The sequence below is a fragment of the Neovison vison genome, chromosome 13, assembly GCF_020171115.1.
Source record: "Neovison vison isolate M4711 chromosome 13, ASM_NN_V1, whole genome shotgun sequence".
In the NCBI taxonomy this organism is placed as follows: domain Eukaryota; kingdom Metazoa; phylum Chordata; class Mammalia; order Carnivora; family Mustelidae; genus Neogale; species Neogale vison.
The window spans coordinates 141,043,358-141,068,925 of record NC_058103.1 but is presented as its reverse complement, the minus strand read 5'-3'; the positions used below and the strand labels follow the sequence as shown (position 1 = coordinate 141,068,925).

The following is a 25,568-nucleotide window of genomic DNA, read 5'->3' as shown; positions in this document are numbered from 1 at the left end:
CTGAGGGGCTCTGTTTTGCACATTCACACTGCGGGGCGGGTGGAGGGGAGTGGCTCCCTCTCTCACACAGCTCAACTGTCACAAACATCACAGCACCAGTCACCAGGACCTCTCAGGGCCCCTGATGGAGGGCGCGGGCCGTGGGGGGAGGCCGCTCCCACAGACAGCCCGGGGGAGCTCTGAGGTAACCGTCCCCAGCCTGCCGGCCAGCGGCTACCTCCACTCCTGACCCCTGCAGACCCTGCGGGGTCTCCCCCTCCCCGCCCTCCCCCCCTCATAACAGCCCCAGCCCTCCTGCAGCCGCCCCCCACTTCCCCGGCTCAGGGACAGGCAGTGGCCCCTCTCTGCCCTACATGGCCACGGCCTCCAGGAAGGCCGGGAGCAGGGCGAGGAGCAGCAGGCCGCCCAGGAGGGGCCGAGGGGCGGGGGGCAGCCCTGCAGCTGCCGCCCGGCCCGGCGGCTCCCGAGTCCTCTGGTACAGGTGCAGCCTGTCCTTGTTGGAGTGCAGCATCTTGACGTCCTCCAGGGCGTAGTAGGCGGCCAGCGTGAAGTTCACGTCGCCCGTGGTGAGCAGGTCAAAGACGCAGGCCTGGTAGTAGAGGTCCTCCACGGGCAGCTTCTCCTTGCACTTGGCCACGGCCGTCTCGTACGGGAAGGTGTCCGGGGCCGCGGGGGCTGGGCTGGCGGCCGCTGGCCTGCGGGGGCCGGGGCCCTCGGCGTTGGCGCCGAAGGCCTGGAAGTCGATCTGCTGGTTGAGGGGGCAGCCCCGCAGGCAGAGGTAGAGGCCCTGGCTGTCCCTGTCCTCCACGGCGTTGACCACCTCCTCGGGCATGCGGACCGCGAAAGTCAGGTAGCGGCCCACCTGGCGCACCACAATGGTGGTGCCGATGTACTTGGCCTGAATCTCCACGTGCTGGCCCGATACCTTCTCCGTGATCTTCAGGCTGTTGGCCCCGTGCTTGTCCCCGCCGTTCTTGGAGCCGTCGGCGAAGGCGGCGGGGAGCTCGTCCATCTCTGCCTGGTACACCTTCTGGTCCACACACTCCTGGAAGTTCTTGAAGATGATGGTGAGCTGGTGGGGGGGCAGGGAGGGAAGGACAGGGAGACAGGTGGTCAGCAGTGCCGAGACAGTGGGGGCGCGGGAGGCCCAGCCCATGCTGGCGATGCTGCAGACAGGAGCGGCCCCCTCTGTGCCCCATGCCCTCCCTCCCTTCCCCATTTGGGTCACCTTGGTACCACCTGCATTATTATGCACTTAATATTCTTCTTAAAAACAACTTGTTTTACTCTAGGATAAAGAGGAAAAAAGGAGAGAGAGACAAACCAAGAGACAGAATCTTAACGATAGGGGACAGACTGATGGCTCTCGGAGGGAGGTGGGAGGGGCTAAGGGAGGAATAGGTGAAGGGGATGAAGACACACTTACCCTGGTGAGCCCTGAGTCATGTATGGAATCATATGTTGTACGTGAACCATAATGAAACTAAAAACTTAGTAAAAAAAAAAAAAAAACCCAACTTGTTTTATTAAATAAACCCCCAACAACCTGACTTAGAATCGGAACTTTAGATCACTACCCTAAATAGAAAACCAGCTCATTTACTATATATAGAGGTGCACCAGAAAAAGAAAAGCGCAGCTAATTAAAAATAAAACTTCATTATCTATTGTAGTACGCTGAGTAATAGCTCCCAAGATATCAAGCCCTAATTCCTGGAACCAGTTACCGGCTATGCAAAAGAGACTTGGCAGATGTGATTGGGTTAAGGACACCAAGATGGAAAAGTTATCCTGGATTGGCTGGGGTAAGCCCTAAATAGAGCTACAGGTGTGCTCTTAACATGGAGGTAGAGGGAGATGGGACCATCGAAGAGGGGGAAGGCTCTTTCCAGAGAGGCAGAGACTGGAGGTGGGTGACCACAGGCCAGAGATGCTGGCAACCACCAGAGTCTGGAAGAGACACCAAACAGATTTCTCCTGGAATCCCCTGGAAAAACCGACCCTCCTAATACCGTTACGTCAGCCCTTGAAGATGCACTCCAGACTTCTTGTCTCCAGCGCTACAAGAGAATACATCTCTGCTTGTGGGAAACCCCGAGTTTGTGGTATTTGTTACAGCAGCAACAAGAAACTAATACGGTCTACAACCATCTCACATGACCTCTCAAGCCGCCTGTGGACCTCCCACCAAATGCCTTCAAAAGGGCTGTGAGCCGCTGGCTGAACATCACGGCAGGTGGAAGGGGGCAGATTCATGCTCAGGGAAAGAACAGGCAGGCAGAGGCCGGCAGAGGCCACGGTGGCAGGGCTGCCTGAGGGGTCACCCAGCCAGGACTTGGACGTGAGTAGGGGCAAGAAGGAGAGAAGGAGGGCAAAAGTCAGGGAAAGGAAGATGGGGGGCTCGAGGCTGAGCACGCAGCCCTGGCCAGGGCAGGAGCAGGGAGGCCCGTGTCTGCTGGTACTTGCAGCCGGGGCTGCGGGGCTGGGCTGAGCTGCCGCAGTCTTCCTGACGACCACAGACGCAGGCACAGGGGCTGCTTCTCCTAGTCCTGTGGGGCGCTGCAAGGGAGGATGACATGACCTCCCATTTATAGCGGAGAAAAGTCCCCCTCAGAGAGGTCAAGTGACTTGCCCAAGGTTGTATAGCCACCAGCAAGAGTTTAGTCGCTTCGTTTCCAACCCTGGACTCTTTCTGGCCACAAGCCCCCAGGGTAGGAGGCCTGAGAGAAGGCTGGAGACAAATAGCCTGGGAGTGAGCATTTCTCCTTTCATCCTGGGGGAAGGGCCAGGCTGCACTTTCCCCCTAATCCTAACTAGGATGATTGCATGGGCTGGGGACAGGAATCAGATCCGGGAGAGAGATGACCACTGCTCCTTCATTCCTGTTCCTAGGTGCCAGCTTCTTGCCCCTGGTGGCTTTAAGGCCACTGCCCCCCGAATCAAGGGCAGCTGTGACCTGAACTCCAGCCCATGGCCAGGGAGGGAGGCCGGGTCATGGAGCAAGAGGTACCATACCTCCTTTTGGTACCATACCTCCTCAGATGGTCTGCAGGCTAAGGGGGCCCCGATGTCCTGGCTGTGGCTGAATTTTGTGCCTGGGCACCCTGGGCGATGTGGCAGTGGCAGGGGGACACCAAGAACGGCCCTGGGAGCAGAGGGCCAGCTGCACGAAGCCCTAAGGGAGTTTCTGGCCAAACAGTGGGGATATGACAAGTACAAGGGCCCGGGTGTGCTAGAAACCACGAGCAGGTCCTACAGGCAAGGGGAGGCAGGAGAAATGTGAAGGACCCCAGCTCAGGCCCAGAGTTCGGAAAGGCAGGGGCCCAGGGTGCGATCTGGGGCCGGGCCACAAGACAGGCAGGGTGGCTGCAATCCGGGGGCTGGGGGGGAGGCGGTGACCAGGGGCACAGACAGGATGCCGAGGGGGAAGCAGGCAGGGAGCAGTCTCCGCCTGGGGCCTCGGGAGCAGAGCTGAAGTTCTAGGCTGGGCCATCCCACAGGGTAGCGAGGGCCGGGCTGGAGTTGTCAGGCTGTCTCGTCACTGCTCACACTGGTGCAGCATAGGGGTGACCCAGCTGGGAGTGCATGAGGAGCCTGGAGCCTTAGAGAGAAACTCCCCCTTCTCACGCTGATACTCAGAAAGCCGAGGGCAAGAACCAGGCTGCAGTCGGGAAATGATGGGGACTTCAGACCCTTGGGCCTTTGTGGGCCCCCTTCTCCCTCAAAAATACTGAAATTAGTGTGGCGCCTGGGTGGCTCAGTGGGTTAAGTCTCTGCTTTCCGCTTAGGTCATGATCCCTGGGTCCTGGGATCAAGCCCCACATCGGGCTCTCTGCTCAGTGGGGAGCCTGCTTTCCCGCCCTCTCTCTCTGCCTGCCTCTCTGCCTGCTTGTGATCTCTGTCTGTCAAATAAATAAATAAAATCTTTAAAAAAAAATACTAAAATTACATTTTGTGACTGCACTCCTGTCCGGAAGAATACAGTCGAGGTTAGATGATGCTGATTTTTCCTTCTGACATGAAAAACAAATGAAAGCTTTCTCATGGGTCCCTGGAAGTCTTGGGGCCCCTGGCGCTGTGCCTGTTGGGGCCCGGTGGATGGTCAGGACGGATGGGGGCACATTCTGCTGTCTGCAGGAGCAGCTCTGAAGCTGGAGGCTGGGGGGGCTGCCAGAGTCCAGGTCTGGGGTGGGCACTGCCCCTTGGGCACCAGACTCGATTTCCCTATCCTCCCCCTGGAAGGCCACTGCCTGGTCCCGGGGAAACAGGGCACCCCGGTTTGCTGTGGGATGTCACAGGTGGCCGCGGTCCCTGCATCCCGCTGGGAGCCCTAGTTGTTGGACCCCAGGAACTTGCCGCTACCCCACCATCCCTGGCCGACAAAAATGGCCACTTCATAGCTCCATCTCCATTCTGTCCCACGTCCCATGGCGCCCGCCCCAATGTGGACGGAGGCTGCCTGTGGGGGGCCGGGAGGTACAGCCAGGGTGGTCTGGGCAGTGGGTGGTCCTGTCACTGGGGAGGGGGCGAGTGACCGGGGGCTCCGGTGTCCCTGCCCGGTGTGCTGGGGAGCAGGGGGGCGGGGGGTGCTGCTGGTTTCCAAGTGCCATCAGTCTCCTGGAACAGGAAAGGCTGGTTTCCCTCTAACCGTCATCTCTCGTGGAGACAGGCTCCTGGAAGGCTGACAGCCTGCTAGACTCTTCTTGGCACCAGTGCCAGGGACTCAACCACAAGTAACAGCATGAAGGGGCCTGTCGAAAGCCAGGCGGCTCGCTGCCAGCTCGGCCACGGGTGCGGCTGCCGCTCCTGCCTCTGCCGCTCCCCCCTTCCCGGGGGCACCCAAGGCCCCCTCCACCACACCAGGCCCGGCGCTAGGGACCGTATCCACACACGCGGGCTGAGGAGTCCAAGAGCCTTGTCCTCAGGGAGCTCACATCCAGAGGCGTGCTGGACCGGGGGGGCTGAGTTAGTGGTGGGACAGATGGTACGTTCAAGGCAGAACCAGCATGGGCAAGGGGGCAGGGGAAGGCAGGCGCGTGAGTTCCTCTCCTCCCAGCGCCTCAGTTTTCTCATCTGTACCATGGGCTGCTCCGGGAGCAGCTGGAGGGAGGGCGGTGGAGCTGGGGGCTGAGCTCAGGGCGGCGGGAAGCCGGCTAAAACATGAGTCTGGGCTGGAAAACACGACATCTGTAACACCTATGAGAACGGAGGGCCGGGCCGGGCTGGATAACGCCAGGATCCTGGGAAATGAGCCAAGGGCCCTGGGGGAGAGGGAAGGGCAGAGGGCATGTAGGTTCAAGCGGGCAGAAGAGGTTGGCAGAGGGCTCCTGGGGGGAGGCACAAATACCCCTCCGAGATAACAGCCCCTTGGCTTCTTGTGCTGCCACTGAGGCTCCAGGCGGCCCTCCCATGCTCTGCCAGGCTCTGCCGCCCTCCCATGCCCTGCCGCTCCCCAGCTTCCTGCTCCTGTTCTCCCGAGCCAAGCTCTGCAAAGGACTCGGAGGAGGCCCTCCACAGGGCTCAGGGCAGAGCATCCTGCCCCCACCACAAGCACCCCTCGGCCTGCTTTGGTCCTCCACGATCAGCCCGGGAGCGGCCAGGAGGTAGAAGCATGAGGCCCGGAGGCTGGCTCCGAGGAGATGTTTCGTAAATGTCTGCGGAATCAACGAACGAACAAAACCAGTGCACCTGAGCGCAGAGGCCTACGGGAACAGGTGCGGGCTGGCGGAGGGCACTGGAAAGCAGCTGCTGGTGTAACCCGGTCTGCCTGGGGGGGCCACTGACGTGGCCACACACGCGGACCCTGTCCCAGCTGAGTCTCTGGGTGGGGGGGACAAGCCTTGTGCTCCCTCCTGGCTGGTGAGGAGGGAACAGAAGGCCGCAGGGCTCTGCGCCTGCTGGGAAGACTGAGCGGACCGAGGTCACAGCAGAAAGCGGCAGGGTCCGTCAAGCTCTGCGGGGGATCCCCATGCTCTCCGGAGTCCCCATGCTGGCATCGGAAGAGGGAGCTCCCACCCCTGACTGGGCACTGCTGCCTGATCCCTGGGCGCCGGGTGCAGACTGGACAGTCAAGTCACTAGATCATTAATCCAGGTGGTTTGGGGACTGGATTGAGCACTGCTGGGCTCCCGGGGTACGCCAGGGAAGAGCTGAGGGTAGTACGCAGGGGTTCTAAGCCCGGGCACATCACTCCAGCCTGCGGGACCCGATGGGATGTGGCCTAAAGGCTCTTGTTCCCATGGTCACCGTCCCCCTCCCCCTCCAGTCAGTGGGGGCTGCAGCCCAGCCTCGTGGGTCACAAACCACCATCCCTCCCAGATCGGCGCTGGGCTCTGTCATCACATCTGGTGCTCACACCAGCCTGGGTTAGGAGGGGCGGGCTTCTGAGGTCCACGTCGCTCTCATACCCTCAGACTCTCCTGTGTGCCTGGCCCGGGGTTGGGGGACAGGGAGGCGGGAGCCCCTCCCGCAGTCTGTTTGCTGCTGGATTTAGAAGCTGCAGCCTTGGGCTCCCGGCGTTCATTTATGTTGGCTCTGGGGAAGGAGGGAGGTGGGCAGATGGAGGGGCCCCAGGGAAGGGGACTGGGTCCCTGATGCAACAACACCCCCGCTCCCCCCATTCTGCGGAGGGCGGCCAGGGTGGAGAGAGTGTTGGCCGTGATTCTGCCGTCTACTAGGCTTCACGGCCTGGTGCCAAGGGCCTGCTGGGGTGTCTGTGGGGCAAAGAACCACTTGTTTCTTATCCTGCAGCTGGGCCCAGAAACAGACCCTCTGGAGGCATGTGGCGGCCACCAGGGCAGAGGGAGATGGCGGGTATTTTCCTGGCTGCAGGTCACCTCGCTGTCCTCCTGTGGGGCGTGGGGGGCAGGAAGGAACAGAAACGCCCTTTGTGGACCAGCCGGGCGCTGCCCAACGTGCCGCCTTGCAATGTGCTTTTCCTAGGAAAACAGAGCCGCTGCCAGTCCGGAACCCCCCAGGGGCTCTGGTGGGCCAGGCCCCGAGGCGGCCCACAGGTCCCCATCCCCTGCACGCTCAGAGCCCACCAGCCCCCTAGTCATGAGGCTGCGCCCTTTGACGGCTGAGGTCTGAGGTCTGGTTAGGGGGTCAAAGGAGCCTTTCCTGGAAGCAGGTAGGGGAGGGAGAAGATGGGGGTGTCAAGTGCCGGGGCCGTGGGCCACATCTGTGGCTGCCTCTGGCTGTGGCCCTGTGAGCAGGACCTGAGACCTGCCACCCAGAGACAGAGGCCTTCTGGGGTCAGAAGACGACCAGCTCTCCGCGGCCTCTGGGGCTCCGGATGAGGACTGCCTCTCACGGCAAATGGCAACATGCCCCTCGGCACAGCCACCTGGCCCAGGTCAAATGCTAGCTCAGCGTTCCCAGCCCGGTGCACTTGGGGCAGAGAGGTACATCCCACTTTGGGGATGTGTCCAAGGTTGCTGCTTCAGCCAGGCAGGGCTGGCCCGAGGGAGGAGGGAAAAGCTGCCTGGGTGGCCCTTGGCATGCTCGGGAAGCTGCTTCTCTGTCCTCACTTGTTCCATCTCCGGGTGTTCCCGGACACCACAGCTGCTCAGCCTTGGGCCTGCAGCCTCTCCGGGTAGGCACGGGGCAAAGGAAGGGCAGGGCAGTACCATGCAGCCCTGCTGACCCCATCAGCATCCTAGAGCCCTGGTTCCTGACCCCCTCCATAGGCCAGAATCACTGGGGGCTTTAAAAACACGCACGCGTGTACACACACACACACACACACACACAGAGCACGCCTGACCGCACCCAGAGATCGGGTGCCATACCCGCCGGGAGAGGGGCCTCGAATCACTATCTTCTAAGATCTGTTCAGTTTGTCAACATGCAGTCACGTGAGAACCCACGGGCAGGATCACGCTCACCTCCGGGGCCCTGGGTTCATCTGTCCTGGCAGGGGGAGGAGTTGCCCCCCACCGAGGGCAATGATGGAGACACACCTGTAAAGAGAATTCTGTCTAACTGGGATTTAATACCTGAGTTCTAACAAAGCACAATCTGGGGGCAAGAAAAGAATATTCCCAAAGCTTGAAACAGAGTGCTCTGGCGAGTGTTTCTAAAATTTGTGGACAAGAACCCCAGTAAGAAATCCCCCTCACCCCTGGACCCGGCACTGGCCCAGGTGCCCAAGCACACACACGGGCACACACACAACCAGAACTAAGCTTCCTGAGGCGTGTACCCTTCCCAGGTGTGACACATGGGCAACCTGCCTTTCCTAGCGGTGTCTGGTTGGGCCAGCCTTCCTGTGCTGCCCAATTAAAAAAGAAAAAAAAAAAAAGTGACCGCTAAGTTCTGACCCCGGAAAAGGGATTTCACAAACCCCCAGTGGGCAGCATCCCGCAGTCTGAGAACGCTCACGCTCCCCACAGCGTGAAGAGGTGGTTCCCCGCGGGTTTGTCTCCTGACAAAGACCATCTAGAACATTCCTTTGTAAATAACCAGCCTATTGGCTGGAAATAAGAACGCGGAGGGGGAGGGGTTGCAGGCGGTGTCTGGGTCTGGGCGCTGGGGACAGCCGGGCCGCTCTTACCTTGCTGGTGGCGGTGGCCGCCGAGCCGGGCAGCACAGGTGTGTTGGTGACCTGCACGTTCAGGTAATTATTGTCGATGAGCGGCCAGGCGCCCTGCACCTTGCAGGTCTGGAAGCGGTCTGTGAAAGTCCTGAGGTGCGGGTCCCCGAAGAGGCCGCAGTGCGTGTAGTTGGGGGCCGCCGAGTGCTTGTGGAAGCTCTTCTCGTAGTGGCAGACCTCGGGGCTGTCGGAGCGCTCCTGGCTGTCGCCCGGCGGCGGGAGGGTGCGCAGGCGCGGCTGCGACGTGGGGCCATCCTTGGAGCAGTTGTACTGGCTCATGAGGTCCTCTATGCCATGGACGGCCGAGTGGTAGGCCAGGTCGCCCCGGCAGGTGCGGGCCGTGCGCCGCGTGCACAGGGCGTAGGTGCGCAGCGCCGCGCAGAACTCGGGGGCGTCGTCCGAGGCCGGGGAGTGGCTGCCGGCCGTGGCGCTCCAGAACTCGGAGTTGCACTTGAGGATCTTGCACGGGGACGTGGCTGTGGGGGAAAGGAAGAGACACGCAGTCAAGGCCAGCCGGCGGGCTCCGCTCTCCTCGCCCCCGGGGACCAGCGCCGCTGGCACGTGGCCCGAGACCATCTCCTCCGGGAAGGCGCCACCCCCGCGGCACCTTCGCGCCCGGATGGCAAATAGGGCCTGCAGGTGGACGTGCGGGGCCGACCCTGCCTTCCTTCCGCCTGGGGTGACCCCAAGGGGCCGGGCATGCGCCAGCCACCTGCTGCAAGGGCCATGCAGGCTCCTCCCACAGTCCCCAGCCGGTAAAGCAGAGGGGTCAGGGTTTCTGGGCAGCCCGGCTGTGGGAGCCGACAAGCCACCCTCGGGCCTCTGAGGTCTGCTAACATTGTCACAGCTACCCCCAAGCATTTTGCCAACCTCAACAGAAATGCAGCTGGGAATTAAGCCCCACTATGTGTTCTGGGCTCTGCTGTGTGACCTTATCCAAATCTCTAGACTTCTCTGTGCCTCATTAGATTCACCTAGAAAATGAGGCATAGTAGTATATGCTTTGTGGGGTTGGTCAGCGTGGTAAAGGACCAAGAGAAGCACTGACTGGAGCAGGTCAGTGACAGCTGGCTAGTATGATTCCTCAAGGAGCTTTGGTTACAGGCTGCCAGGGTCCTGTCTCCTTGTCTGCTGAGCACGGGTGGCTTCCCTCTTGGTCGCCATCTCTCCTTCCCTCCCTCCTTTGTCCTGCTCAGGAGAGTATGCTGGGAAGCAACTGAGAGCCATCACCTTGGATCTGCCTTAATTTGTATTTTTTTTTTTTTAAGTCACCCACAATCTTTGAGACCTGACAATTAGCTACAAATGGCTATGCCTGAAAACTGTGGCTTGAATACACCTGAATCTTGTACCTGGACACATGGAGCCTGCCTTCCTGGCTTCCCAGATTCTTTTGCGCGGTCCCTAGTAACTTCGGCGGCCTGGCGTGCAGACGGGTAGCAGAAAGGAAGGCTCTCCACAGGCTCCAGGAGCAAAGGGACTGGCAGACCAGCTGGGTTGCAGGTCTGCCAGGAGGATGGGGCAATCGTTCCCAGCCCGGCTTGTGAACCCTCGGAAAGCCAGTTTGCTTCTCTGGTGCTGCCTTTTTACCTCCAAAATCAAGTTGCCAATAAAGCCAGGGGCAGTAATAGGTAAGGGCAGGCTAAGGAACCTCTGAGCAGCTGCCCCGGATGGCCTCGTAGAGATCTGTTCCCTCCGCAGACACCTGTGCGGAGCTGAAGCGGACCGGCCCAGGTCACACACCTGGGCACGGGGGAGCCCGCGCTTGTCCTAAAATTCAGGCTCTTCTCCTAACTTCACCTGTGTTTGTCACCACTGCTGGCAAACGAGGTTGTTTCTGGTGGAGTCTGGGTGGACATTTTTTCTTTTGAGAAGTTACGTATTTACTTAAATGTGTCTTAGGAAAAATAAAGCAAATTTGATATGAGAGCTACAGATTTTTCCATTTTCACAGTTTTATTTTAAGTTGAAGAACCCTGCTGACTCCAGGAGATTTGGTTAATAAGAGGGGGTAATTGCCAAGAAGAGGCATTTGGGGGACGCCTGGGTGGCGCAGTTGGTTAAACGACTGCCTCGGCTCAGGGCGTGATCCTGGAGTCCCGGGATCAAGTCCCACATCAGGCTCCCAGCTCCATGGGGAAGTCTGCTTCGCTCTCTGACCTTCTCCTCGCTCATTCTCTCTCTCACTGTCTCTCTCTCTCAAATAAATAAAATAAAATCTTTAAAAAAAAAAAAAAAAAAAAAAAAAAAGAAGAGGCATTTGGGGTGAACAGGGGAAAGGCACTCGTTGGGACCCCCCCACCCTCCCTGCCCCCCAGTGGTCTTCCTCCCACAGATGTGTGCTCCTGGGGCAGGGGTCCCTTGAAAGGCAGCTAGATGACGATTCTCTGGCCCTGCCGTCTTCATAGTTAACTAAACCTGTAGAAGACACCCAAGGCCCAACCGACCTTGCAAAAGGGCTAACTAAGGTGAGGCGAGGAGAGGGGGTAGGGGTGAGTGGAGGGCTTGCCGTGCAGAGGAACACGGTACAAAGACACTGGCTGTGGGGGCCACCACCTCTCCGCCTGTGGTCGGTGGCCCCCACGCATGGTTCCCTCAGGCAGCCTCACCAGTGCCAGGTGCAGGATGTGCTGACCCGTGATGCTGCTTTCTCAGAACCATCGAGATCGGGATGTCAGAGGAAACGACCTAAAGAGGACACAGCCTGTGCTGAGTGGTGCCCACCTGGGCCGCGCCAGCAACCTCGGGAGCCCTCCTGTAGCCCGGCTCGGGTCCCCCTCTGGTGCTCAGCGTGCCTGGAGGGGAGAAGGGCCACCACCTGTCCCTTACAACCAGATGGCACAACCCCAAAGCAGGAGCTCTGTCGGCCTCAGCTCAGCCAAAGCAGACTGGGGACAGCAGAGAGCCACGTCGCAGCTATCAGGCTCCGTCTCTGTCTCCAGCTCCCCCTGTGGCTCCAGGGCCAGGCCCCTTGGCCCTGCTCGCCTCCCTGCGGGGCACAACCAGGCTCACCCGCTGGCTTCTCTGGCCCCAGTTCTCTGGGAAGGAGCTGCAGCAGGGTTTGCATCTGGCCTCTCGGGCCCAAGAGCCCACGTCCAGGGCAGGTCCCTGGCAATTAACACACTGAGCATCGCCTCCGCCCCGCCAGCCACTGGGCCCGGCTGGCCCTTCAAGGGCGCATTGACCACCAGTGACCTTCAGCCTCTCCTTGTAGACCCCTCCTGCGGATTCCCCCACCAGCTGGGAGGCCTGCGGTCCCCAGGTGCTCTGTGGCCTTGCCCGCTGTAGACCAGTTCCCAGGGGCTGCTTTGCAGGGTGGCTCAAAGGCAGGGGGCGAGAACGGGCCTCGGGCAGGACCAGCCTGCACGCAATGTGGGGTATGCGAAGTGTCTCACTCCTGACCCCCATTTGTGGCTCTATCCCCACCCCTGGGCGACTCCACAGGTGGTGATAAGAGTCTGATGTCTTCCCTGCCTTGAAAATGGCTCAGAGCAGTGTCTCTGAGGTAGAACTCTCCAGGATGTCTGGGGCTCGTGACTGAAATCCTCCAGAGGTGCCATAAAAGTGGGTCCCTCCCGTGCTCTGGAGTCATCAGCGGGGATCTGCCAGCACTTAATCCTCTGTTCAGAGCAGCGCTCTTCAAACGTCCACTTCAAATGTGCACACTAGCCGCCTGGGCAGAGTCCGCAGGCCTCCGTGGGCCGGAGACTCTGCACTTCAGCCAGGCTCCCCAGGGAGGCCCGTGCTGCTGGTGCACAGGCCACACGTCTTTCGAGTTGGGCCGTTTTCTTTTCAACAGTCCCAAAAGGGCCAAGTTAGAACCTGCTGGAGCCTGGCCAGTGTGGAGTGTGTGCACGGGGCATTTCCTTTGGGGTGGGAGGGGCTGCAGAGGGGGCAAAGGGAGGAGGCCCCTCTCCCAAGGGGTAAGCCCAGCAGGGATGCAGCTGCCAACCCAGAGCAGTCCTGGGCACCGCCCCCGGGCCCTCTGCCTTTGGAGAACAGGCCTTTCATCGAACAGTTCAACTCAGTGGGGCTCCTTCCCTTGCTCCCCACCCCCTCTCTGAGCCTCTCAAGAGTGGTGATGGCAGCTCCGCCCACCACCCCCAGGGGGCGACTGAGGTCATCTTGGGGCTGCCCTTGCCCAGAAGAGATAGACCTTCCACCCCGGTAGAATCCGCACAGGGGTGAACTCCTCCAGGCCCTCACTCCCCTGAAGTCCTGCCCATCCCATTTCTCAGCCATCTGGAGAATGTTCCCGATGCTGTCACCCAGGACTAGGGACAGACCAGGGGAGGTGTGAAGGCGACACTGGCCACACGGAGTGGTGGGCAGTGGGCACTGGAGGGAGAGTGTCAGGCTCACAGTCCTGCTCTGTCCCCTCTCTGTAGTTGTGGGAACTTGGCTCTGCCTCAGTTTCCTATCTATGAACTTAGAGAGTGGCCAAGGGTTGAATGAGAAGAGGCACTTGTTCTGCCTGGGACCCCGTGGGCAATCAACAAACGGAGGCCCTGACAAAGGTCTCCGATAAAGTTAAGAAGTTAAAAGTCACAGGCCGGGACAGGGAGGGGACGGGAAGGGCAGTGGACCAGAGCGTCCCCTCCCCCACCTCTCCTTCGTCCTTACCTTAGGGCCCTGGCTGGACTCTGCCCTTCCACCCGGACTTGGGTGTGCTGATTGTGAGTGCTCTGTGCACGGAGCACCCACCCTTGCCACCCACCCACATTGGTCCCGGACGGTGACTAGCCAGGCGCCACACTTCCCAAGGGCTCTGGGATGGCTTTGCCCACCACCTCACTCACTGAGAGGATGCTGTGGACTGAATGTGTCCCCCGCCCCCAAATTCCTATGTTGAAGCCCCAACCCCAGTGTAATGGTGCTTGGAAGGGCGGGGCCTCTGGGAGGTGATCAAGTTCCCGAGGAATGTCCCAGGATGGGATTAGCGTCCTTATGGGAAGAGAGGGACACCAGAGCTTGGGCTCACACTGGGCCATAGGAGGACACAGCAAGGAGGGGTGAGTTAGAGAGCTGCCACCAGAACCCGACCATGCCTGGCACCAGGACTTTCAGCCTCAGGGACTAGAAGCCTGGCCCATCTCTCCTCCCCTCCCCGAGCCTCTTGACTCTTCCTCTGAAGAAGCCAGATCACTAGAGACATTCACTTGGCCAGGGGCCAGAAGACCAGGTAGTCTTGGTTCCCCTTATTTCATTGTCCCCTCTTCTTGAAAGGACCTGTGGTCACCAAGGGGTAACCTGGGCTGCGATGACTCTCTCAGCACTTGACGGGGGGGAGGGCAGGGGGGAGGCGTGAAGAGAGCTCTCATGGGCTTCACACCTCACCTACCCCCCACCCCAGCTCTTTTCCTCTGGCTGGGGCCCCGCCTTCTCTCCCACTGCCATGCTGACCCTTCCCCCAAGGTGTCCGACGCACCCCGCAATGCCTCTTCCACCCAGAGGTTTTCTGAGAGATGCCGGAATCAGAAACTTTGGGTCCTGAAGCACAATTTCAACAAGCTCGCCTTTGCTCTTGTTAATGAGTAAAGGAACAGACCTTGAGTTCTGGGACACAAAGAAAAATGAGAGCGCTGGCCATTTTCCCACCCAGACAGAGCACGGCGCGGTGGGGGGGGTGGAATTTGGGCTCAACAAGGCAGCTGGTGACAGGTTCTGTCACTGGGCAATCCCACGCTGGAGGTTCTCGGGAGCCGGGGGATCTCGCTTTGGGAAGCACTGCTGGTGGGGTGGGTTTCAAGGTATGTAACTCCAAGGGCAGATGCTCTGGTCTGATTCCAGCTCTGGAGCTCAGGGCTGTGTGGCTACCGGCAAATCCACTAACCTCTCTGAGCTCAGTGTTGCTCTCTGTGCCATGAAGATGCGTCAGTACGTCATCGGTACTCCAGGGACCAGTGGAGCTGATGTAAGCAAACCCTGAGAACATGGGAAGGCAGCTCGGCGGAAATCAGTTTTGTGTTAACTTGGTTTGCTTAAATGGTAATCTGGGGGAGAGACTTAGATGTACCTCACAGCTAATGTGTGCTGAGTACTTACTGTGTGCCGCACATTGTACAGCTATCTCCATTAACCCTATGACGGCCCTAGGATTATGTTGTCCCCATTCAACAGACAGGCAAACCGAGGCCCGGTGGCATTACATAGCCCCCTCCTCCCACATACTCTGACCGCAGCGGGAGACGAACCACAGCTCAGGCCCCAAGCGGCTCTCCCTTTAGGGACCTCCACACACACGGGGCCAATCCCAGAGGCCACAAAGACTCTTCAGAGGAGACTCTGCCCTTTGCGGGGGGCTCATGGGATGCGCAGCACACATGTACACAGGTGGGGGAGCGTCGGGGGGGCACACCCGCAGGACACACAGGCTTCTCCAAAAAGGAAATGATGATAATACTGACGCCCGATCTTCCCTGGCCCGTGTAGACTGCAAACCGCTCCAATGCCAGATCCCCACGGCGACTCTGACTCGGTGGGCAAGAATTATCATCTTCATCTGCTGCCCGCAAGCACGCCTGGCTCACACAGCCGCCAGGTTTTGGGGGGCTCTTTTCTCTGCTTTTCGAAGTGCGCGTGCCCTACCTTTCTGGGGACACCAGCTGAGAAGGATGCAGGTCCTAAAATTCCTGACACCGAGATGGGTTTTCTTTGACCACGCCCAGTCCCTGATGTAGGGCCAGCGCCAACCCTCGGTTCCCAGGACAGTGACCACCCCCCAAATGGACAGTGAGCTCTTGTGTAAGGTTCCTGGCCAAGGACTCCCACCACAGATGGAGGAGCTAGAGCTCAGGGTGGGAGAATGGTGTGCAAGAGGCCAGGGACCAGCTGGGACCAGACTTGAGGCCCCCCCCCCGCCCCGCCCCTGCCTTCTCTCCAGGTGGCAATGCAGCCCTCCTGGGTCTGCCTGAAGTGGTCATGCATGAGCCGTCATTTCCTGGGGGGTCTCATGGAAGGGCTTCGAGCATGCCAGGGCTGGACAGTCCCCCCAGGGGGAGAGCCGAGGGGGCCTCGAGCCCCCATTAGAGTCATCCTGCAGCCCCATGTCTACTCCGCTACATCACGGGCTGGAGGCCACCCCAGGTCAGGAATCTGAATGTAACCTGGCCCAGCATCAAAAGAAAAAGCTCTTGGCTGTGGTGTCACCTGCCAAAGAAACCCCAGAGGGGCTGATTTTTATGTACCGTATCTTAAAAATAAAAAGAAGGAAAGAAAGAAAAGCGGAGACCTTAATTCCAGGCAGCAAGGCTTGGCCTTTTCCTGATGTGAATGTCCAGGAAAGGAAGCAAGGAGAGGAGACCGGGCTCTGCAGATCGAGGTGCCCTTGGTGCTTTCGGGGTGACAGAAGCCGGCGGCTGCCCCCTCCTTGCCTGGTTCCTGCAGACGGCAAAGCGGCCCCCTTCTGGCTCCCCGGCCACTCTGGCTGGATCCAAGACCACCCATATGAGCAGAGCCAGGGGATCAAGAATCTGATGGGAACTCAGCTCTCCTGAGCATCATTTCCATCTCAGCCTCTGTGCCATTGGGCAGAGTGACTCTGTGGCCTCCGGACTTGTGCCACTGGGGCCGGAACTCCTTGCCTCTCTGTGCCATCAACTTCATCAAGATCGCTTTATCTAATGGTCACTTGTGTCGCCATCCTCAGCCTCTGGAGGACTCCCCAGCTGGAGGGTCACCCCATCTTCCCCACCCCGCACTCCAAGCATCTTAGCAGATCTGATGCCTTTTTTAAGTCCCCCCCCCAACCCCGGGCTCTGCTAGGTCTCGGGGATTGGGGGGGGCCTGCTGAAGGCTTCTATGTGCAAAGGTAACATTTCACTTTTGGAGGGAGGTGGGCTCCAGACTGCCTCCTTTGTGGGCTGAGACGTGCCGGCGAGAGGAACGAGGGCCCCACTGCCTGCCTGACTTAATTCCTTCCCTTTCAATAGTGACCCAGAGCCCCTTGGAAACAGCAAGCTGGGGGCAGGGAGCTGGGGGGGGGGCCCGTCGTACCCGTGCGGGCAGGAGGAAAATATTTACGGACCCGGGCAGCATTCGCTGCTTTCAGAGACCTCCTTTGAACTGTTAATCAAGCCCAATCTTTCGGAATAATAGCCTGATTATTACTGCCCTGTTTGCATAACAAAGAAGCCCAATAAAACTTATTTCACTGTGCGCGGAGGGGGTGTGAAGGATCGCCCTGAGAAACGAGTCTCAGGAATGCGGCGAGCCGCTCCACGGCCAGAACCCAGGAATAAAGACAATGCAATTTGCCACCAAGAAAAGCCCAATAGACCAATAAATTACCCGCGTGCAAAGGGATTAGATCGGGTTTCAGTGGCTGTGTGGGAGGGGTGGGGTGAGCGGGGAGAGGGGGAAAAACCTGCCTCCTCTTAAAGGGGTAAGTCTCGTTCGGAATACAAGCCTCATGATCCGGTCAGTTTTGTCCGACTTGGGGCAAGGCGTGGGGGGTGGGGTGGGGGTAGGGGTGTGTGTGTGTGTGTTGGTGGGGGGCGCTCTAGCACAGCAACTGCCCAGATTCATTTACTTGCGGCAAGTTCTGGACCCTACCAGGTGCTTCAGCCTGTTTGGGGCAACTCCGTGGGTTTCTCTGCTCAGGTGCAACCCGCTCCCAAACTTCTAGAAGACAGAGTAAACACGTTTCACGTGAATCCTGAGTTGCAGCAAAGATGGAAGGACGGAGGCAGGAGAGGGTCCCCGGGGAAAAGCATTTCAGCCCGGTCTGGAAGGGGAAGTGGGATTTGGCCGGTGACGTGGGACAGAGGTCTTGGAGGTACATTGGCCTCGGGAACAGTGGAGGTTGGCTGGAGCCGAAATACAGGTTGGTTGCTGGTAGCAAACGTCACCAAGCTCCAAAGCGCTTTCCTCAGCAGTGTGGGGGGCCAGGGGTCCCCCAACTCCGTTAGATTCCACCACAAGGGGGCGCTGGTATCACCCCACCCTCCTCAGAGACCTGCACCCCCCAATTCCTCTTGCCTTGGTCCCCCCACACCCCAGAGGGACCAAGAGGCTTCCTGCGTCGTGCGTGCCTCTGTGGCCTTTCCCAAGGTGCTCCCACAAGCACCCAGCAATCTGCCAAACTCGGGTCCCTCCGTGGAAATACCCCCCTGCGGTTCTGTTCTCCTGCCTGGACCCTGCCGCCCTAGCCTGATTTCAGACTCTGATGAGGGGAGATTGTGGGGAGCCCCAGGAAAAAGTTCAGGAAGTGCGCGGCATGATCAGAATACTATTTTTAGGAGGTGGTGGCTTTCTTCGGGGTCAAGCAGACAGAGCCTGCACAGAATGGCTTGAAAGAACAGGGCTGACCGGGCCTCTGTGAAAATGTCACCCACAAAGCCAGAGACCTGGTCCTGTCCCCGCTCACTCTGGGCCGCAGAGGCACGGAGGCTCCCCTCTCATCAAGCTGGGATGGATCCTGAAGGAGGTGCGGGGCAGCACCAAGGTGGGGGGCAGCCTGCCTGCACCCAGCATGGGACTCTCGCTTTGGCAGCCAACAGCTGCCAGCACTCTCTTCTGTCCCCTCAGCAGGGACTCAAGGACAGGGCAGCGAACGGATCTGCTGCCAGGATGGGGCACACTCGGGCCTGGACAATGTCCTGGAGTCTCCTTGAGTTCAGAGATGCCCGGAACCTGCCTGGCTGGGTCTCTCCCGCAGGACCTGCCCGGGATCATTGTGGCATCACCCTCGGCCTGTCGGACACCAGATACCTCCAACAGCACACCCAGGTCCACGGCCACCCACGGAGCTGAGGCAGGAGGCACTGCCCCCTCATCCCACCACCCATGCAGGCCAAGTTGCTACAAGAAAGCGCACCAAGGAAAAGGGCACACGTCAGCTTGCCAAACGGGACACCCTCCGCCCACCGATTCCGCTGGGGCCATGGGGAGCCTGATCAATGGCCAACAGGGAATTCAAAAAAGCACCTGTGGGCTGAGGGCTCCTCTGGGTAAGAGGGGCTCATGCCAGCCAAGGGCTGAGCGGGGAGCGAGATGTCCTGCCCAGAGCATCTTGTCTTAGGGCATAGCATTGAACTACCCCGAGTTCCACAAGGAGGGCGGTTATAGGCAAAGACATCACTTTTCCTACATAAATGAAGCTTTCAGGTGTGCAATTTGGTCTTCCGGCTTTGAGGTATAACCCTGTTTCCTGAGTCTAGGGGCTGGCTCTCGTAATGATAATTTTCCATCCTGGCTCTGCCTCCAGGAACCCTGGGCTCATCTGCTTGGCCGCTCCAGGTCCAAGTTCATTTGAAGTGGCTTTTTTGCCCTCACCGCTGTCCACGGGCAGGCCTCCCTCCTCTGCCTTCCTCATGCGGTGGGAGGGCAAACGCATGCCAGCTGGGCACACACATGTGTGAGCCTGTGTTCATGGGCCATTCCTCAGCATGGGAAGCAATAATGGGCTCCTTTCTGCGGGGACCTGGGTGCAGACGGACCACTTTAATAGGCGTCTAGGTATTCCGACTGCTTGGGTGAAATGGTGCATGAAATGAATAAATAAGCAAAACCCAAAAGACATAAATCTGACTTGGGAAAATCTGCACAATGACAGCCCTGCCAACTCGTTTTCCTGACCTATGGCTGGGTGGCATCTTCTTCTTTGAAATACTAAGCGAGGGAACGGATAGGGAGCAGAGAGGACTCTTGGGAGGAGGCAAAATGCTAGAAAATGTGGTCTCTCTTCATTCTGCTATCGAATAGCTCCTGATATTGTTCCTTATTTTTCCTTAAAGCCTTACAGGATCCATAGCACAAACTCTCAGATGCCACAAAACAAACTTAATGGGCTTGTTTACTCAAAATCGGGGATATGGATAAGGTAGGGGTCTGTGTTCTCCCTTTGGCTCTGTCACTAGCTAGCTCTGTAATGTCAGGCAGCCTCTCTGACCCTCTGTCTCCTCTTCAGGGCAGTGGGCGTGATGACGTCCCGTGAGAAAGGGGTGGTGAGCTCAGGAGGTGTTGTATTTAAAGCATTTGGCTTTAATGAGCTTTAATGAGCTCCTGGTGTCTTGTGACCACTCCATAAATGAAAAGAGGTTTAAAAATTATTGTTCCCCATTCAGATGATCATACTTTGGAGAGAACAACGTAAGTTCTTATATCTCGGAGGATGTGCGTAATTTTTGTGTGAGGTTGGAATTTGGGTTATTTTCATTTACTTACTTACCCTTTTTGGTTTTTAGATTTAAAAGTGAGGGTTGTTTTTATAACCAAAAAAAGTTATTTTAGAAAAAATATTGGGGTATCTGGGGGGATAAAAGAAAACCCGTGGTCTTTATCTATTGGGGGAAAATAGAACAGAAATAGCAAAAACCCAAGGGCCCCACCCTTCCCAGGACCGCATGGGTTGTACTTGGGGTGTGCAGCAAGGAGAAGGGTATGAAGAAACAGAAAATGGGGTTCTGCCCTTACTGAAAGAACTGGTGATTTAGGAGAGGACAAAAACCCAAGACCCACGAAGCCATGACGCTGCGAGGAAGCACAGATGTCTGCAGCCAAGGGGACAGGTGTCTCGGTCATCGGAGGGATGGCACGGACCCCGAGAGACCCCACTGAATTTGATCGAGGGGGCATTTCCAATTCAGTCTGGGCAGTGGCATGAGCACGGGAGTCCTGGGGGTCGCCCATAGGGAGGGCGTGGTGGGGTGCAGGCAGACTGTGTCTGTGTGTCTGGGGGGCAGGAGTGACTCGAGACCTGGGGATTTGCCAGAAGCCATAGGAATAAGGCCTGGGAGAAGCTCGCGGGGGGCGGGGCCCATAAGTCAGAGGGTCCTCCCTTTTGGATGCTCCAAAGAAGGCTACAAGGAGGCACGAGTTCCCGAGCAGGGCTTTTAGAACAACTCATCTGAGGGTGTGCATGGGGGTCGGAGGGCCGAAGGGGGGTGGTCCTAGGGCTGGCCAGCTGTTGTAGCAAGGAGACAACGGGAACAGACAGGACAGGGTGTAGGAAGGAGACCCAGCCCCAAGCACCTGGACCGAAGGGACAGGCCCATGTCACACTTGTCACTTCACCGTTCTGGGCAGTTTAAACAGACGCAAACCAGGCACTGGCCCCGGGGGCAGGAGGGGAGGAGTCGTAGGTGAGCCACCTCCCTGGTGTGTCCAGGACTGGGAGGGTTTCTAAGGACAGCAGACGTTCAGTTTTCAATCTAGAAAAGTCCGCGGTATGCTAGGATGTGTTGGTCACTCTAGAAGAAACCGCGCCTTTGGTTTTCTGCGGGTTGAATTGAGCCAAGCATGGGAACAGCATGGTAGTCAACCACTCCGTCAAAACAGAAGGTTGGGGTTTTCCGCCCAGTTCTGTGCCGGGCCTTGCCTATTTCACCAAAGAGGGGATTCTTCGCAGGAGCCACGTGTCCCCCAGTCTAAAAACTGGTCCCCACCTCGTCCTCTTATCCCCACAGGGTCCTGGGACGCCCTCTTGCCCATTGCACAGAGCGTCCTTATCCGAGCCCATGGACCACCTGTCCCCACTTCTCCGTTGAGCTCTGGGGTGATTGCTAGCAAGTACTTGAACCTTGCAGACAGGTTTCCCTTCTTCAGCCACAAGACCAGAAAGCCTCTCCTTGGGGCGCCTGGGTGGCTCAGTGGGTTAAAGCCTCTGCCTTCGGCTCAGGTCATGATCCCCACATCAGGCTCTCTGCTCAGCAGGGAGCCTGCTTCCTCCTCTCTCTCTGCCTGCCTCTCTGCCTACTTGTGATCTCTGTCAAATAAATAAATAAAATCTTAAAAGAAAGGAAGGAAGGAAGGAAGGAAATCCTCTCCTTATTCCCAGTTCACCCTCAGCGGCTAACAGGTAAACCACCCACAGGATCTTCCATCCAGCCTTCCTGGGAGCCAAGGCTTTGTGTGTCCCACACCAACCTGCTAGCTGGCTCCGCTGTCCTCTGGCTCCTGCCACCAGACATCACTTCATTCTCTCCCTTTGGGACACCAAGTTCCACCGGGAGAACAAAATTGTGATAAGCAAATGGACTTGCTTGCACATTTCCAAGCACCGGCTCTGGGAGAATTTTTCTCATCCCTATAATGACCCAGATGCCCTTGGACACCGCAGACGGCCCTCGGTCTCCACAAGCCTTCGTTTCCCTTTGAGGACTCTGACATTTCTGTAACCGGCGCAGTTCAAAAGTAAAGGGAAAGGAACGAGGGGAAAAGACAGGCAATTTTTAGAAGGGCAGTCTTCACACTGGAGGGCACATCAGAAGCCCCTAGAGGGCCCAGCAGGGTACAGACTGCGGGGTCCCACTCTGGGGTATGGGCTTCGGTGCGTCCGGCGTGGGCCCAGAGCTTGTCTGTGTCTAACCAGCAGCTCCCGCGGGAGGCTGAGGCTGCGGGTCCAGGCACCAGACTTGAAGAACTCCTGTGCAAGTACAGACCACACCCACCCATCCGAAGCTGATAGGAAACAGGCCAACGTATCTACAACCCTTTGACGGGTTTCTCTTAGCAATCTGTTTGATGAAGTCACGGTGATTTAGAAGTTTAAGAAGCATCTATGTATCTGTCCCCCATCCCCGTCCCTGCCCACTGATAGGCACTGGTCCATCCCCAACCACGGTGGGCACAGCACGGTCTAAGCACACAGCCTTGCAGCCTGAGGACTACCACAGAACCCTTTCCCATCAGGAGGCTGGGGATCTGCCAGCCATGCTGGGAGGAGGGTCCTGAAGGCTGCCACTGAGTCAGGAACCCAGCAGGCATGCCAGGGGGCCACAGGCACTGGGTGAGTCCCTGTAAACACTCTCCAAAGACACATGCCCTCTCAGTCTGCAGAGGTTAAGGCATCTTTCCCCACATAACTATGTCCAATTTAATTTGCACTCCTCTGGGTTTACTCCTGGCAGCCGTTCAAGCTAACTAGTGCTGAACAAACCTATTCTTTCCTGAGCCTGCTCAAGCCAGATTCCACCTGTCTTCAGTGGGAGAGGCCCCTGCAGGCAGGGCCCCCCGGGTCTCCAACGCCTTACACTTGCCAGGGCTTTGGGTTTTCTCCAGCCCCCCGCTGGCTCTCCCTGCTCTCCGTCAGACCCACACCCACAGCTTCTCGACTTCTGTCCAGAGCAGCCTCTATGCCATTGGGTCCAAGAGGATAGTCTGTCCGTGTCTTTTGCCGCGAAAAGGACCCATTTCATCTCTTAAGAAACTTGTGTTCTGACCCAGATTCCTTGTGCGCGCAAGTTTTCGGAGCCCCCCCCCACCCCGTGTATTTGGAAGCTCAGATTTCAGTAAGGTGGGCAATTTTGACTAAATGCAGCTGTCAAGGCCTCAAATTAGAAGAAACACGAGCCAGCCAGCATGACGGTGCTGTGGCTATCTGTTCTATCTGCCAGGTTTTAGTTACCAGCCTTGAAGCCAAAAATGAAATGGGCTTCTAGGAAACAAAAGTGATGGAATGTGCGTTGTGAATTATATAACCCACCAGCTTTCCTGGGACCGCAGTGGGGGGAGTGGTGGGGGGAGCAGTGTGTTGGGGGTAGATTTTAAAATAAAGTTCTTCAGATGGAGACAAGAAATGAGCAACAAGGAAAACACCACCACTGGGGTGCTGGCAGCTGCCTCCTTGCAAGTCCAGCTGGCCCTCCCTTTCCTCTCCCCAGTTCTAGCAGTTAATAAGTGCTGCCCCTTTAAGAGCGGGAAGGTGTTGTTTTAAGGGCCTCTAAGCCCCCCTTCTCAATTTCAGCTCCAAGCTGAGATCACATCCCCCAAGGCAGCCAAGGGACAAAAGCTATTTATCAACCCATCTGATAAAACTTCCAACAGGCCGGATCTTTATCTAGACCAAACTGAGATGCACACCCGGCATAGTCCTGCTCCTCCAAAAGGTGGATTTCTTTTTAAAGAAGACTTCCTTTTTAGTATTTATTATTATTATTCTTAGTTTTGGGAAGAGAATCAAAACAGCCTTTCAGCCAGGCCCTACTGTAAAAGGGGTAAAGGCCTTTTAAAAGGTGGGTGAAGGGGGGAGGCAGTAGGCCACTCCTTGCTGGGTTCACTATATAGAGGTATTAATATTCCCCGACGGGGGTGCATGAGGGTCCAAGGTCTCTTTGGGTCACTGACCCCCCCCCCCTTGTCCTTGGCCCTGGCCTCCCCAGTGGAATCCAGAGCTGGGAGCAGGTTGTGGCTCACCGTGATGCCCTTGGGGCACGCAGCTGCTGAGTGAGCTGGGCATGCTGGACTCCGCTGGCGCCGGAGGCCCCCGCGACCGGGCTGGGCGAGAAGGTAAACTGATCCCCTGCCCCTTACCGCTGCCAGCAGCGTCCGCCCGCCGGCAGCCCCAGCTCACAGCCAGGCAGAGCCCGGACTGCCCAGTTCTGCCAGTTCCTGAAACCCAGTTGGCTGGGAAGCAAAACAAAACAACCCAATCCCAGTCTAACCGAAATCTTTCCTTGCAAAGAGCTTGGCTGTGCGCGGGGGCTGCGGACGCGCGTCCGGCCGCAGAGGCTCGCACTTCTGCAGACACCTCGGCACCCCGCAACACAATGGAGCCGGACGAGAGATCCCGCCTTGCATCGGGGACCATTTGGCCCGAGACACTGGGTTTATTTGTATTTTAAGCAAGAGAAAAAAATGGGTATAAAGGATTTAACTGGCGTTTCCAGGCTGTGAGTAGCATATGGCCAAAATGAAATAAAGTTTTATGAAACATTATAAAGAAAACAGACTGGGGATTTAAGTTTCGTGCTCTCCCCCTCCCCCCGAAAGGGGAAAAAAAAAAAAAAAGTGAAGAAACTGGAGCGTTTGGGAAGGAACAAATGCTTCTCTGTGGAGTTGGTCTCCCTTCCCCCAACAAAAACAAGAGGTCCGGGCTCGGAGGAATTTGAAAGCAGCGATCTGCCAAAAACATTGTGAAAAACTATGGGGGATTCATTGGAAACAGATGGCTTTTTCAGCTTTAATTCTGAAATTCTCTCCCTTTCTGACACAATAAAAACAAACAGGGGGCGACGCGGAATGTTATCAAACAGGAACCCGGGCTCGCGTGAGCCTAGTCCGTGGGCTTCCCCGCGTGGGCAGGAGCGTGGGGCGGGACGGGACAGGGTCCCGGAGGAGGGGGCGGCCGGGGACCCGCCTGGGACCTCAGGGGCGGCCCCGGCTCCACCCCTGGGCACCCGGCAGGTTCGCATTCGGATGGGCGAGTAGCCGGAGAAAGTGCCCCCGGCTGTGAGTCCGCGCTCCCTCTCCCTGCCCCCTCCTGCGGGGCCCCTAAGGGGCGCGTCCCCGGAACCCCCTTTCTCGTAAGGAGGGAGGCGCCCCCGGCCCCTGCGACCTCCCTACTCCGGCTCCTTCCCGTGGCAGCCGGGCGGGGTCCTTCTACTCCCCCCCACCCCCCACCGTCCGGGTCCCGGCGGGCATCCATCGTGCCCTCGGCGGGGCGCGGGAGAAACAAAGACCGGTGGAAATGGGAGGCGGGGGTCCCGGGGACGCCGGCGAACTTCGGCTCCGATCGGTTCGCAGAAGTACAGCCGAGGGGCGGCGGCGAGGCCCGGGAGCGGCAACCGGCCGTCCCCGCGCGCCCGGGGCAGTGCCTTACCTGCCGGGAAGCTGCAGAGAAGGAAGGCGAGGGTCGGCCAGAATCCCAGGGCTGAACGTCCTGCCCCTCTCCCCATACCCATCCATCCAGCTCGGCCTGTTACCACTAGCCTCTCCCTGGAAGAAGAGTTTAGAAGAAAAGAAGAGGAAAATAAATCACGCTGCGGAGAAAGGGCAGCCTCGCTCCGCCGGCGGGAGCAGCGAGCCGGGAGGCTCGGTCCCCCTCGGCCGCGGGCGCCCGGCGCGCGCCCCCCCTCCCCGGGAGCCCCTCCCTCGCCCTCCCTCCCCCGGGTCCCCTCCAATGTCGGCGCGGCCCCGCCGCCCCAGCCGCCGCGCGGCCCGCCCCTTCGCGCTCGGGTTTCAGCGAGGCCCGCTGGGGGTGGGGCGGGGGGGGGGGACGAGCTGGGCGGGGACCGGGGCGGTGGGGCTCCGACGC

At 58.4% G+C, this 25,568-nt stretch overlaps 1 protein-coding gene across 1 annotated transcript; it reads right to left on the bottom strand.

Moving 5' to 3' along the window:
• Positions 1 to 349: 349 nt before the first annotated feature.
• RGMA (repulsive guidance molecule BMP co-receptor a) lies at positions 350 to 25,362 on the bottom strand. The gene is made up of 3 exons (XM_044230947.1): positions 25,134 to 25,362; positions 8,555 to 9,069; positions 350 to 1,072 (listed from the first exon to the last, which is right to left on the bottom strand). Exons 1-3 carry the CDS (start codon positions 25,213 to 25,215, stop codon positions 350 to 352), a joined length of 1,320 nt encoding a protein of 439 aa, XP_044086882.1. The 5' UTR covers positions 25,216 to 25,362.
• Positions 25,363 to 25,568: the final 206 nt, after the last annotated feature.

What these genes read in the sequence shown, in the direction of transcription:
- RGMA (XM_044230947.1), bottom strand. Translation starts at nt 25,215, where the DNA reads ATGGGTATGGGGAGAGGGGCAGGACGTTCAGCCCTGGGATTCTGGCCG. An exon ending in TCTCTGCAGCTTCCCGGCAG is followed by an intron (nt 9,070 to 25,133) that starts GTAAGGCACTGC and finishes TTTCCCCCACAG; the next exon opens with CCACGTCCCCGTGCAAGATC. An exon ending in CGGCCACCGCCACCAGCAAG is followed by an intron (nt 1,073 to 8,554) that starts GTAAGAGCGGCC and finishes CCCCCCCACCAG; the next exon opens with CTCACCATCATCTTCAAGAA.